Here is a 12,888-nt window from a genome sequence, read left to right as displayed (position 1 = left end):
TCACTTTGGCGTGGTTAGCTTTTCCATTGAGTTTAGTATCACTTCTCAGTGGGAGGGATTATAGGCGTGTCGTTATATTTACGCTGCCTACTGCTGTGATATCATACACGTGAGAGCGTTGTTGTACATTCCCATACATTCATTTATTTCTCAGTCTGCCACAAAATTAAAATTGGGCACCACAAATAGATGTTTGCACATCGCGTTTATAACTACCTCTGTATCACATGACAGTTTCTGTTCAAACACCCGAACCGTGGCGTCAGTCGACGGCGCTCCGCTGAGCCTCATTCAAGTTGCATTTAAGCATATATAATGCGGACGTGCACGTCGCGAATGTGCCGCCACAAACTGCAAGTCTGGAACAACTGTTATGGTGTCCCGGATTCTCAACCTGTGGATGTTTTTCATCGCTAAAAGGGTGTTTGGAAACTATAGCAGAACACAGATAACAACATGTTTGCTTGAGACAGCGCAAGCTAGCAGTAAGCTAAAGCTAATATTTACATTATAGCGATGACGTGACGATTCTCTCAGACCAATCAGTGATCTACAGTGTTTTCGCGTCACGTTTGGTATCAGCTCGGGTCGCTTGGAACCCCAACCGAGGTGGTACGAAAAAAGTAACGGGTACTACGTACTGCACCCAATGGAAAAGCTCCCAAAAGTAAGCTGACCCGACCCAAACTAAACCAAACCGTGGGGTACTATGCAATGGAAAAGCGCCATTAGCCTATTTATTTTGGTACTGTTATGTATTCACACAGAGGGAGCTGTTGAGGTGCAAACAGGAGGCACGCAATCTGCAGGGAGTAAAAGTGAGTTTTTCTCATCTCCAAACTCTAGTTTTTGATATTATAGTACTGTTTAGGTCTTGAACAGTCTCAGTAAAAGTACACTCACCTAAAGGATTATTAGGAACACCATATTAATACTGTGTGACCCCCTTTCACCTTCAGAACTGCCTTAATTCTATGTGATTATTGATTTAAAAAGGTGCTGAAAGCATTCTTTAGAAATGTTGGCCCATATTGATAGGATAGCATCTTGTAGTTGATGGAGATTTGTGGGATGCGCATCCAGGGCACGAAGCTCCCGTTCCACCACATCCCAAAGATGCTTTATTGGGTTGAGATCTGGTGACTGTGGGGGCAGGGTTCCCGCGGGGTCTTAAAAAGTCTTAAAAAGTCTGAAATTTAGAAAGTTAAATTTAAGGCCATAAAAAGTCTTAAAAATGGCCAGATTTTCACCCTAGGTCTTAAATTTAATTAACCCAAGTCTTAAATTTCTTCCATTTATTCCCGAAAAGGTTGTCCGAAAAAAAAAAGGTAAATTAAAATGCCTCAGTGACGGAAGAAGAATGTATTTGATGGGTGGGCCTCTAAAAAGAAAAGTTCTGCCCTTTGCGTGTCACTGAATGTCTCTTCAATCCAGTTTTTAATCATTATTTTTTAAAGAGAATACAAATGTAGGCTATTATAATCCACGCAATTCATGCCAAAAGCTATATTTCAGATGTTGTGATCCGACTGTATACTGTAGGTTTGGCGAGAAAAATCTTTTCTGTGTTAATTTAACCAACTAGCCCGTGGCTTACCAGAGCATTTGCAAGGTTCTGAAACAGAAGACCCAGAAGCGAAAAAATCAACACTGCTTTATTAAAAATCAACTTAAACAGTCAGGCCATCAAGTCTCGCGCCATCAACAATGAGTCAACTTTAGTGTTACACAGTTTTCATATGCAGCCTACAAATGCGACCTCTGGAGGCTACAGCCTTCGGATTTAGAAACGGCCTTGTTTGCCACAAACAACAAACCACGAACAGCCTTTTAATAGTATATTTCCTTTTCATTTCATTATTGTGTAATTTAGAGAGGGGAATAAATGCGATGGCGGTATAGTGCATATTTATGCACATAACGTATGGGTGGAGAAAGTGTAAAACATGTTAACAAGCCACATATCAGCAGCTGACCATACTGATCTTCCCATATTAGTGGATTTTATTTGTCAAAAATAAATAAATAAATAAATAAAGATATAATAAAAATATAATGTTTTGAGAATTTCTGAGATCATTGTGCCGCTTTGGTCTTAAATTTCACTCATAATGGTCTTAAAAAGGTCTTAAAAAGTCTTAAATTTGACTTGGTGAAACCTGCAGGAACCCTGGGGGGCCATTTTAGTACAGTGAACTCATTGTCATGTTCAAAAAAAAAAACAATTTGAAATGATTCGAGCTTTGTGACATGGTGTATTAACCTGCTGGAAGTAGCCATCAGAGGATGGGTACATGGTGGTCATAAAGGGATGGACATGGTCAGAAACAATGCTCAGGTAGGCCGTGGCATTTAAACAATGCCCAATTGGCACTAAGGGGCCTAAAGTGTGCCAAGAAAACATCCCCAACACCATTAGACTATTGAATTAATGAGAAATTGAACAGGTGTTCCTAATAATCCTTTAGGTGAGTGTATATCAGAATGCATTCGATAGGTGAATTTATTGTGATTAACTGTGACCCCTGTCCGTAGGATGCTCTTCAGCAGCGGATGTCGATTCAAGAGTCCTCCGTTCTGCAGCTTAAACAGGAGCTCCTACGCACCAGCATGGCCAAAGATGAGCTAGCAGGGCAAAACGTGAGCATGCGCACCTGGCATCTGACATTTTTATGATCGTTATGCATATTCTTCTGTGTATCTGATTTATCACAATCTGTATATTTTGCAGACTGAGCTACAGAGGAAGCTGGAGGAGAGAAACAGACTTCTCAGTGAATATAAGGCACGTCTTATTACGCAATGTGGAGTAGTGTTAACTGATGCTAACAAGAAGCTTGCTACTGTAGTTTAATCCCTGCAAGGGCGGGTTCTCCAGTGTACCCTTGAATGAGTTAGTGATTAATGGCAACATTGTGTGGTCCAGATTGCCTACATATAGATTTGCTAACCATACTACATTTCTACTAATTTATTTAAACCTATAAAGAGTCACCATTGTGTTTCTGCCGTACAGAAGGAGCTTGGTCAGAAAGATCGGCTTATGCAGCAGCAACAGATTAAGCTGGATGAGACGTTGCGCAAACTGACAGACAGCAGCAACCAGCAGGTATAACATCAAACACAGAACCCACACATTTAACTGTCATAGCTGTGAATGAGAACTACTGGATATACAGATTAATTTCTAAATCGACAGAACAATGACAGATGAAGAGATCAAAGTAATATTTAATACATGTGTTGACACTTTTTTACCTAGCTGAAACAGAGACTGCAGCATTTTATTATTGCTTCAATCTATGTGAATTTGTATGTGTTTCTCAGGCTTGCCTGCAGAGGGAGCTAGAGCACAAGGAAACCATTCTTAAAGGGTTAATGAGCCATGAGGCAGAGGAGGTAAAATGAGCCGTGTCCCAAATGACATACTATACACTATGAACTCAAACTATGCAGTACTCACCTATCTAGTGTATACATTTTGAAACTTTTACTAAGGTACAAAGTTACATGCGGTTTCCCAGACAAGGGCAAGTGAGATCAAACACATAGTACTATAGACCCCTTCACGGTTCACGTCACAGGCTGTTCCCACTGCGCATGTCGGGGTCAGAAAAGTCATTACAGCAGATTCAGTTGCGTATTATTCGGTATCGTCAAAAATGCCTGTGAAAATCGCACCAGGGCTTCCGTTAAGTTTTCGCGAGTCATGCAGAATCTCAAAAACAAAAAAATACAACATCTGCGTCTGCAAGCAATTAACGTGCAGACTGGGACAATGCAAAGATCAAAGAGGCTTGTGTTTGTAGTGCTCACTTCATTTGAGGTAAGTCATCATTTTTCAGCACTGTTAGATTAAATTATAAAGCCTAAATGGTATGAACAGTTCGACCCCGTGCTGCGCGCGCACCCGATAGTCATTCAATGTTTACAAACCTTGAAGGGGTCTATACAAATCAATGAAAATCAATTTTTACATGGGGTAATCATCTCTTATTGGGTCTGATAGCCCCTCCTTTCTTTTATTATGTAAGCAAAGCCGTTGAGTGCATGAAGTGTTCAGCGTTGCATACTTCAAATTTTCGGTTTAATGATTGCATCATCCGGGTACTTAAAGGAAAACACCACTGTTTTTCAATATTTAGGGGCCAAGCACCGAAGGTGCTGAGTAGGGCTGTGTATCGCCAACAATTTCCCGATACGATACGTATCCCGATACAAGGGCCTCGATACGATGCGCATCACGATACAAGACTATTTTGAATTACATTTTTGTTCAGAATTTAGAAACATTATTATTATTATTATTATTATTATTATAATCATCTGTTTATTGTACATTGAATAAGCAGTGTTGTAACAGTTAATTTATTAGCTTCTGGGGATACTCATAGAAATACTTAAAATCCCAGAGTTAGTACTTATGTTTTTTTAAAGCAGTTTTACAAAGAGGGTGCCTTACTCTAGGCATTATATTTGTCTCTCATTATTCTATATCTATGAATATATTTATAAACATGCAGTCAGACTTAATACTATTTAATAGAAATCAAATTATAAATGTGACAGCTATAGGAAGGAGCTCTGTATCTCTTCTCTAGACGTACACTTTTCACATGCAAATCTTTGTCGTGTTTCTTCTTAAATGCGTTAGTACTGTTTTATAAGAGAGTGGCTAATAAAGCCCTTTGCAGTAGTATAGGCTAAGATATCTGCGCTTTCATACTGAATGCGCGCGCGCGCGAGAGAGAGAGCGCCCAAGTACGCGGCTCGCTATACAGGCACGTGTGCCAGCAAGACAGACACGCAAAGTGAAAGTATACCCCGCTACCTTTAACTCTACGTTGCCTACTCCGCGGGACACATGCGTCCTTTCCATATGGATCACGGATCAACAGTGATTTGTCACGTTACTTTTAAAAGTGCATCCGAATCGATACAGAAGGTGCTGTATCGATGCACGCATCGTCAGGCGTCCATGACGATGTATCGTGGTATCGATATTTTGAACACAGCACTAGTGCTGAGGCACCTATTGGAACTGTCAGTATTATTCTTCTTCTTCTTCCCCAATGGGAGTCTATGGCAGCCCTATGAACCGTACGTAGGAAAATGATGAAATTTGGCACAGTTGTAGTGGTGGTCTTAAAAAGTCATGTGACCAAAATGGGGTCTCTAGTCCTAACTCTATAGTGCCACCAGCAGTGCAAATATTCAATGTTCAAATGGTTATAACTGCTGATCCGCTTGATCTATGAAAATTCTACTTAGTACACGTGATTGCTCTCCTCATGCTTGTTGTTTTTAATACCTTACAGTAAAACTCCACCCATTACAGTAGCGGCCATTTTGAAATGTACAGTATTCCGTTTATTCGCTACTCCTCCTTCAAATTTGGTTCAATTGTTATGAAATTTGGCACAGGTGAACTTTGGAGTGAGCCGCACAGAAATGAACGAACAGAATTTTGATATTTATCTTTGTTCAAAAGTAATAAATGCGCAAACTTAACGAGGTTGATGCAAAAATGGTTCTGAAGCTGTAGCTCGGTCATTCTTTGATCAATTGAAATGAAATTTGGTACACTTCATGTGGACCATGAACTTGGGGTTCATGCCAAATTTGGTGACAGCGCCACCTATGGGTCATGAGATATGAAAATAGGCTATTTTTGCCATAACTTCTGAACTGTTTGTCAGAAAATTATGATCTTGATGTCTATGGATTGCTTACCTCATGCCGCATCTGCCGGGTTTGACCGAACCGCCTGTCCGCCATTTTGAAATTTCACATAATTTGTTATATTTTTTTAACTATTGGACATATCCGCGCAAAAATTAGTAAGGAGCTTCGACATGATGTCCTGAAGGTACCTGGGAAGTCAGAGTACAGCGCCACCTAGGGGTTATAAACTATAACAGTTCTTATGGAACTGCTTATAACTTCTGAATACTTTGTCTGATATTAATTTCTTTGTGAAATTGTATTCACTGGCTTATGCCGATTGCAACGATACCTCGTTTGTCATTTTCCAACATTCTGTTCATGTGTTATTGTAAAGCATATGGTAGATGATTTTTTCGCTACTCCTTTTACAAATTTTGTTTATTTTATGCCAGGTACTGCTCGTATAATGTTTGGAGCAATCCACACAGAAATGACCGAACAGATTTTTGATATTCTGTTCTCTTTCTTAGAAATACCACTCCAAAGTTGACCGTGCCTGTGACATTGTCTATTTGTCATAGTAAATTAATGTGACTGTATAGCATTACTATACAGAATGATCTTCTTGTCTTCAATCTCACTTGTGCTTTTTGATTCTCATATACATTGTATTTCTGTTAGTTCTGCTCTGCACTGTCAGTTCTGCATCTGAGTTGATTGGCACATGTCAATCCTTGCAGCACCTAAGCTGTTTTTTTGCTGTCCTTTGAGCTGTGTTAACTGAGTTGTGCATCTGGTTAACCACATGCCATGAGATTCTGAGGTCATGGGTTCGAATCCCATGTGCAGTGATATTTTGTCTTAACTTTTTTCTCACTTAAGTTTTGTGAATCTCATACTATACATTGTATTTCAGTTATTTGTGCTCTCTGTTGTCATTTCTGCACTTTTGGTAATTGCTGCATATCATTGTTTATAGCTCTAAAGCTCATTTCTATAGCTTGGACACACCAACTCAGTGGTTTAATCGTTTACTCAGTGGTGCATGCGGTTAGTGCTGTGCTTTGGGAACCTGAGGTCATGGGTTCGAATCCCAGCTCTTACTTTAACTTATTGAGATTTCCTTTTGCGTTCCCTTTAACACGTTCTTCTAGACCTGTCTGGTTTTCCACACAGGTTATATTTTTGCCATCTTTACTGTTGTCGCTCCGCACTGCAGTGGTTCTGCTCTGCATTTGCTTTGCTTCGGGTTCGGGCTCTGTATTGCGCGCTTTCTGCGCTTTGCGCATTTGCTGCGTCCGGTGGTTTTTGCTGTGCTTTGGGTGCTCATTGCGCTGATGGTGCTTGGCCCCGTATCGCTGCTTGCAGCTATATTTTACTATGTTTTTACATTAAAGGAATAGTCTACTCATTTTCAATATTAAAATATGTTATTACCTTAACTAAGAATTGTTGATACATCCCTCTATCATCTGACATCCAATGGTACCATTTAGAGATCAAGTTAGAAGTGACCAAACACATCAACGTTTTTCCTATTTAAGACGAGTAGTTATACGAGCAAGTTTGGTGGTACAAAATAAAATGTAGCGCTTTTCTAAGCGGATTTAAAAGAGGAGCTACATTTTGACGTAATAGCACTTTTGGGAGTACTTCGACTCGGCGCAGTAACACCCTCCCTCTACCGTTATGAGAGTGAGAAGGGGACCGGACTTTTCAGGCGAGTAGAAGTACTCCCAAAAGTGCTATTACGCCATAAAATATAGTTCCTCTTTTAAATCCGCTTAGAAAAGCGCTACGTTTTATTTTGTACCACCAAACTTGCTCGTATAACTACTCGTCTTAAATAGGAAAAACGTTGATGTGTTTGGTCACTTCTAACTTGATCTCTAAATGGTACCATTGGATGTCAGATGATAGAGGGATGTATCAACAATTCTTAGTTAAGGTAATAACATATTTTAATATTGAAAATGAGTAAACTATTCCTTTAATGCTAGTGACGGACTTTTCAAAAACCTTGAAAAAAATATACGGTTAAAAATGAATGATCTCTATCCACTAGAAAACTATCGCTTTTTATTTAACGGCTAATTTAAAACAATTATTTATCAAACAGATGGAATTTGAAATAAAGGCCTGTCTCTAATAAAAGCCTGCTTCAAGTAAAAGCCTGTTACCTTCGGCAGTTTTGGTAAATAAAGGCCCCGGTCTTTATTTGAGGAATTACGGTACCTATCTTTTTTCACCGCGTCGTGAATGTGTTGGCATTTGGCCTATCCCCATTCATTCCTTGGGATCCAAACAGGGATGAATTTAGAAGCCACCAAACACTTCCATGTTTTCTCTATTTAAAGATTGTTACATGAGTAGTTACACGAGCAAGTATGGTGGCACAAAATAAAACGTGGCGATTTTTTTTTAAGTGGATAAAAATGAAAATAAAACTATATTGTATGGCGGAAGAGCACTTAGTTTACAGCACTTCAACCTCGGCATGCAGTAACATCATCACTCCTGACTACTCCCCCTATCGCTCAAACTTCCGTCAATATTACTGAGCCCGAGTTCACATGGAAGTGTTTAGTGGCTTCTAAATTCATCCCTGTTTGGATCCTAAGGAATGAATGGGGCTAGGCTAAATGCTAACACATTCACGACGCGCTGTACAAAGATTGCACGCATTGAAAGAAGATAGGGATGTATTAATTTGTCTAAGTTGAGGTAAGAACATATATTTGGAAAATATTTGGAAAAACTGTGGTGTTTTCCTTTAAAATACACTTTCTTTTTTGGTATTTTCAGTGTGAACACACAACACTACATACACTAATGGCGTAGAATATTGCATAAGTGTGAGATTTGGGACACACCTATTGATATAAATATTACACACTTCTCACAGTTGTTAGTTTTCGCACCTTATTCAGTCTCTATAGGACTGAGTTTTTGTCTTGAAAGTTTCAAGTAAAGATCTGCTTTGTGTTTCAGCTCACAGGCACTCAAAATAACGGCTACTCACACCCGCCAAATACATCGAAAACCCACGATCAGGTAATTAAGCCTGAGCCTTTTCTCTGTTAATAAAAAGCAACACAAAGATACAGAACCTTGTTTGTTTTCTGAATTATTTTGTTAAATAAATAGATTTTTATTACATGATGACTGTATGAACTGTATATTGATTAACTAAAATACAGTATATAATTTCTACGGTGTAAACTCTAGTATGTTATTGTGTCTCGGGTAGGCTGAGGAGCTGCAGTTAGTAAGAGACGCTCTTCGTAGTCTAAGGAACAGCTTTGGAGGTCACGATCCTCAGCATCACACTCTGGACACCCTGGAGCAAGGTGTGTCCAGCCTGATGGATCGCCTGTATGACCAGGAAACACGCCACAGACATGAGCGGAGGGTAGATTCATTTTTATCACAGGACAGGTTTGTCTCAGAAATACTTTATTTTCATTTCAGTCTGTTTTTTTATAGACTAGAACCAAATCACCAGGACACAAAGCCTCTCATGCAGATAGAGACTCCTGGCCTCCTACTTCAAGTAAGCATCTTGCTGAATAAGTGAAAATATTAAACTAAATATATTCATGTTATGGACATGATGTATATTTGTGAGATACATATGATCACTCTTGAAACTATTAAATAGCTGTTAATATGTAGATGAATGCGTTCATGTGTTCTGTTACAGAAGTGGCTCATTCTCACAGCAGTCCATCACTTAACTCCTCAGTAACCACCAAAGTCCTGTACTTTACCGATCGCTCGCTCACACCCTTTATGATCAACATTCCCAAGAGGTTAGTCACCTCAAAATGACAGTGTTTAGAGCTTTAGTAAGAGTCAGCCATCAAATGACTTAGTTTGCATTAAACTATAAACATTTTATCTTTAGCGTACTATAATGTAGTATGCTATATTTAAGTACTGCGAAATTTTACATTGTCTGATGTTTTTACATTTTTTTTAACATGTGTTGGCAGGCTGGGGGAGATCACATTGCGAGACTTCAAGGTGGCCGTAGATCGAGAAGGCAATTTTCGATATCATTTTAAAGCATTGGATCCTGAGTTTGGCACTGTGAAGGAAGAGGTATGCATATTTAAATCAAGCTTTTAAATTAATACACAGTACTTTGTTTGAATGACAAATAGTATGACTATAGTGAGTAATGAAGACTAATGGCTTATCGCAGGTGTTTCATGATGATGCAATGGTGCCTGGTTGGGAAGGGAAGATAGTGGCATGGGTGGAGGAAGACCTTGGACAAAAAGGGTACAGCATGCCATTTCCACATAAAGAGTATATTTTTAAGAAAACTTTCAACTCGAACTGATGCATTATATCTTCTATAGCTGGTGCCAAGATCAGTTTCTCATGAGAAGCTCACTTATTCTTTCTCTGTCTCTCTTACACAGGAGTTAACGTGAGTCTGCAAGAATCTGTGAAGTTTATAGGAAATGAAGAACGAAGATGTAATCTGTTCCAAAATGCCAAAGTTACAATCGGTTAACAAGTGTTCTAATATAAGTGTACAGAAAGTTCACCTCTGTTCAGTGCCCTTAAAAGTCATGCAGGTGTATTTTGCTCTGTCCTGAATGAGCTAACAGTAAAAGGAGACACTTTGGAGAGCGTCACAAGATGGAGAGTGTCAAAAAAAATTACCCAGATTTCTGTCCAGACCAGTATTACTTGCAGAGAGAGGGAAAACAAGAGATTTCAGATCAGATGTTTTGCCATGTCCATTCCAAGCAAATTCTTAAGGAACGCTTGTGTGTCAAGCAAACTTTGTTTGATAGTGTTATGATAAGATGGAAATCTTACTTCACTAGGTACTGCCAGAGTTTTGACAAAACTACTTTTTATTTAATTTAACCAAAATTTTAATAATTTTGCAGTGAAAAGAGAAACCTGACAAGAGAGAGAGAGAGAGAGAGAAAAAACCCTTGACTGTGTGAATGTAGTCATTATAAAATTAGGAAAGAACGACAGTAAAGTTTGTGAGTGCCATCAGTTAAAATACTTTATTTCACTCTTTACTCAGAGAAAAAGTTTAACAAGATCTTAAAGAAACGCTTCACCAAAATATGAAAATTCTTATATGCGCTACAGCATTTTGAGCCCCAGGATTTTTTTTTACAAAAGGATTATTTTGTGTTCAGCTGAAGAAAGGAACTAATACTGTATATATCTGGGATTACATGGGGCTGAGTAAATTGCAAATTTTTATATTCTGGTGAACTGTTCCTTTAAATATCATTCAGTGTCTTTGTTAATAGCCGTCTACTTATCAACGTGAAATGCATTGCAACTAATTTGCAGAGAGCGCACACCTATTGTTATTGTAGGCTTTTAAATGTGTTGTGAGCTTTGCACTGTTCTGAGTTTTACTGGAGTTTACAGGAGAGTGCCTGTTACCAGAGAATGGTCACCCAGTTTGCCTTTTGTATTTTTGTTCTGTTTTATATTTATGTAAAGATGTACATATCTTAGGCATAGTGCCTTCATACTGTATGTTGTCTGATAAATACTGAATAATATTTTAAAGTTATGAAATGCCTCTTTTTCCCACAAGAAAGGCGCGTAATTCACTTAACAGAGTGAATTTTAGATAACTGGAATTCTCACTGCTGGGTTATCAGGATTGTTATTTGGTTTACAAATAAACAATTTAAAATGTATATGTTGTTTTTTTATTAACCAAACTTGATTTTTCAACTTTATTACCCCTCACCACCACCACCCACATAATGTATAGATATTTGAAGTCAAATGAGAAATTATAAGCATTATAAATTGTGTGCCTGTTCGTGTATTAAGATATAATATATTTATTTGGCAAAAAAGCATCAAAGAATTTGGGTTTCATAATATGCAAAAAAGGCACAGGTCACATGAAATAAAGCATACATTGTCTGCAGTTTTATCAGTTATTCATATTTTGTTGATTACAGCACTCAGTTTTCATATTAATAAAATTTTTAATTTGGATATTAAATGATTAATAGATATTTTGTCATTTTTATTTGAAAGCTTGTGTCTAATTTTTCCTCAAAGCTTAGCTTTAGTTTTCCCTACAAGCTACAGAGCCCTACATGAAGCAAAAATTAAATAAAGTTTAGTTTTGCTTGCGCACGTGAAACTATCGTGTGCTCACATGCAACTTTTGCGTGCGCATGTGAAACTATCGCATTTAGTTTTGCGTGCTAATGTGAAACTTTCATGTGCTCACGCAAAACCTTGATGTGCAGATTTTTTTTTTTTAAGTTTAGTTTCGCGTGCTCACGTGAAACTTTCGCGAAACTAAACTTTAATTTTTTTTTACTCCAATGTCACCTTAGGAGCTCGGTACCAAGCAAACACAATGTTATACACAAAGTGTTTATTACATCTTTAATAATATATTTGAATTAAGGGCAAAGATGAAAATTTTCCTAAATTAAAGGGTTCATCCAACAATGAAAATTCTGTCATAATTTACTACGGAACCCCTAAGGGGACATGGAGCAAAAATTAAATAAAGTTTTGCGTGCTTACGTAAAACGTGAAACTAATGCGTGCTCACGTAAAACGTGAAACTAACGCGTGCTTGCATAAAACTTTCACGTGCGCGCGCGATAGTTTCACGTAAGCAAGCAAAACTAAACTTAAAAAACAAATTCTGCACATGAAGGTTTCACGTGAGCATATGAAAGTTTTTAAACTTTATTTAATTTTTTGCTCCATGTCCCCTTAGGAGCTCCATAATTTACTCGCTCTCATGTTGTTAAAAACCTGTATACATTGTTCTGATGAACACGAAGAAGGATATTTTGAGAAATGTTTGTAACCAAATCGTTCTTGGACCCCATTTACTTCCATAGTATTATTTTTTCCTACTATGAAATTGAATGGGATCCACAAATGGTTTGGTTACAAACATTTCTGAAAATATCTTCCTTTGTGTTCATTAGAACAACAAAATTTATGCAGGTTTATAACAACATGGGGGTGAGTAAATGATGACAGAATTTTCATTTTGGGGTAAACTATCCTTTTAAACATCACTTTAGGGAGGTTTCCCTGACAGGGATAAGACTAGTCCTGGTCTAAAATAAATCTAAGATCTGTCCAAACTGTAAACAATTTGCACTGACATATCTTAAAATACATTAGTGCCCTTTGTTTTGCCTCAAAATGCACGCAAGTCATGTTTTTAGTAAGACATGT

The 12,888-nt window shown here is 38.1% G+C and overlaps 1 protein-coding gene across 4 annotated transcripts in view; it reads left to right on the top strand.

Moving 5' to 3' along the window:
- The window catches only part of dixdc1b (DIX domain containing 1b), a 31,975-nt gene extending 20,615 nt beyond the window's left edge, over positions 1 to 11,360 (top strand). For 3 of the 4 annotated variants that reach the window (XM_055180586.2, XM_055180584.2, XM_055180585.2), the window contains 12 exons: positions 768 to 818; positions 2,536 to 2,640; positions 2,732 to 2,785; positions 3,017 to 3,109; positions 3,328 to 3,399; positions 8,659 to 8,721; positions 8,918 to 9,079; positions 9,154 to 9,220; positions 9,371 to 9,479; positions 9,663 to 9,771; positions 9,875 to 9,954; positions 10,098 to 11,360. In XM_055180586.2, coding sequence (XP_055036561.2) covers positions 768 to 818; positions 2,536 to 2,640; positions 2,732 to 2,785; positions 3,017 to 3,109; positions 3,328 to 3,399; positions 8,659 to 8,721; positions 8,918 to 9,079; positions 9,154 to 9,220; positions 9,371 to 9,479; positions 9,663 to 9,771; positions 9,875 to 9,954; positions 10,098 to 10,104 — 972 coding nt within the window. In that variant the 3' untranslated portion in view covers positions 10,105 to 11,360. The remainder of the gene's footprint in view (positions 1 to 767; positions 819 to 2,535; positions 2,641 to 2,731; positions 2,786 to 3,016; positions 3,110 to 3,327; positions 3,400 to 8,658; positions 8,722 to 8,917; positions 9,080 to 9,153; positions 9,221 to 9,370; positions 9,480 to 9,662; positions 9,772 to 9,874; positions 9,955 to 10,097) is intronic. The other variant, XM_055180587.2, reaches the window with a different exon arrangement.
- Positions 11,361 to 12,888: the final 1,528 nt, after the last annotated feature.

Source organism: Misgurnus anguillicaudatus, chromosome 9, assembly GCF_027580225.2.
Source record: "Misgurnus anguillicaudatus chromosome 9, ASM2758022v2, whole genome shotgun sequence".
Classification (NCBI taxonomy): domain Eukaryota; kingdom Metazoa; phylum Chordata; class Actinopteri; order Cypriniformes; family Cobitidae; genus Misgurnus; species Misgurnus anguillicaudatus.
Note: the sequence above shows the minus strand (reverse complement) of the source record. Positions and strands in the feature narration are given on the sequence as shown.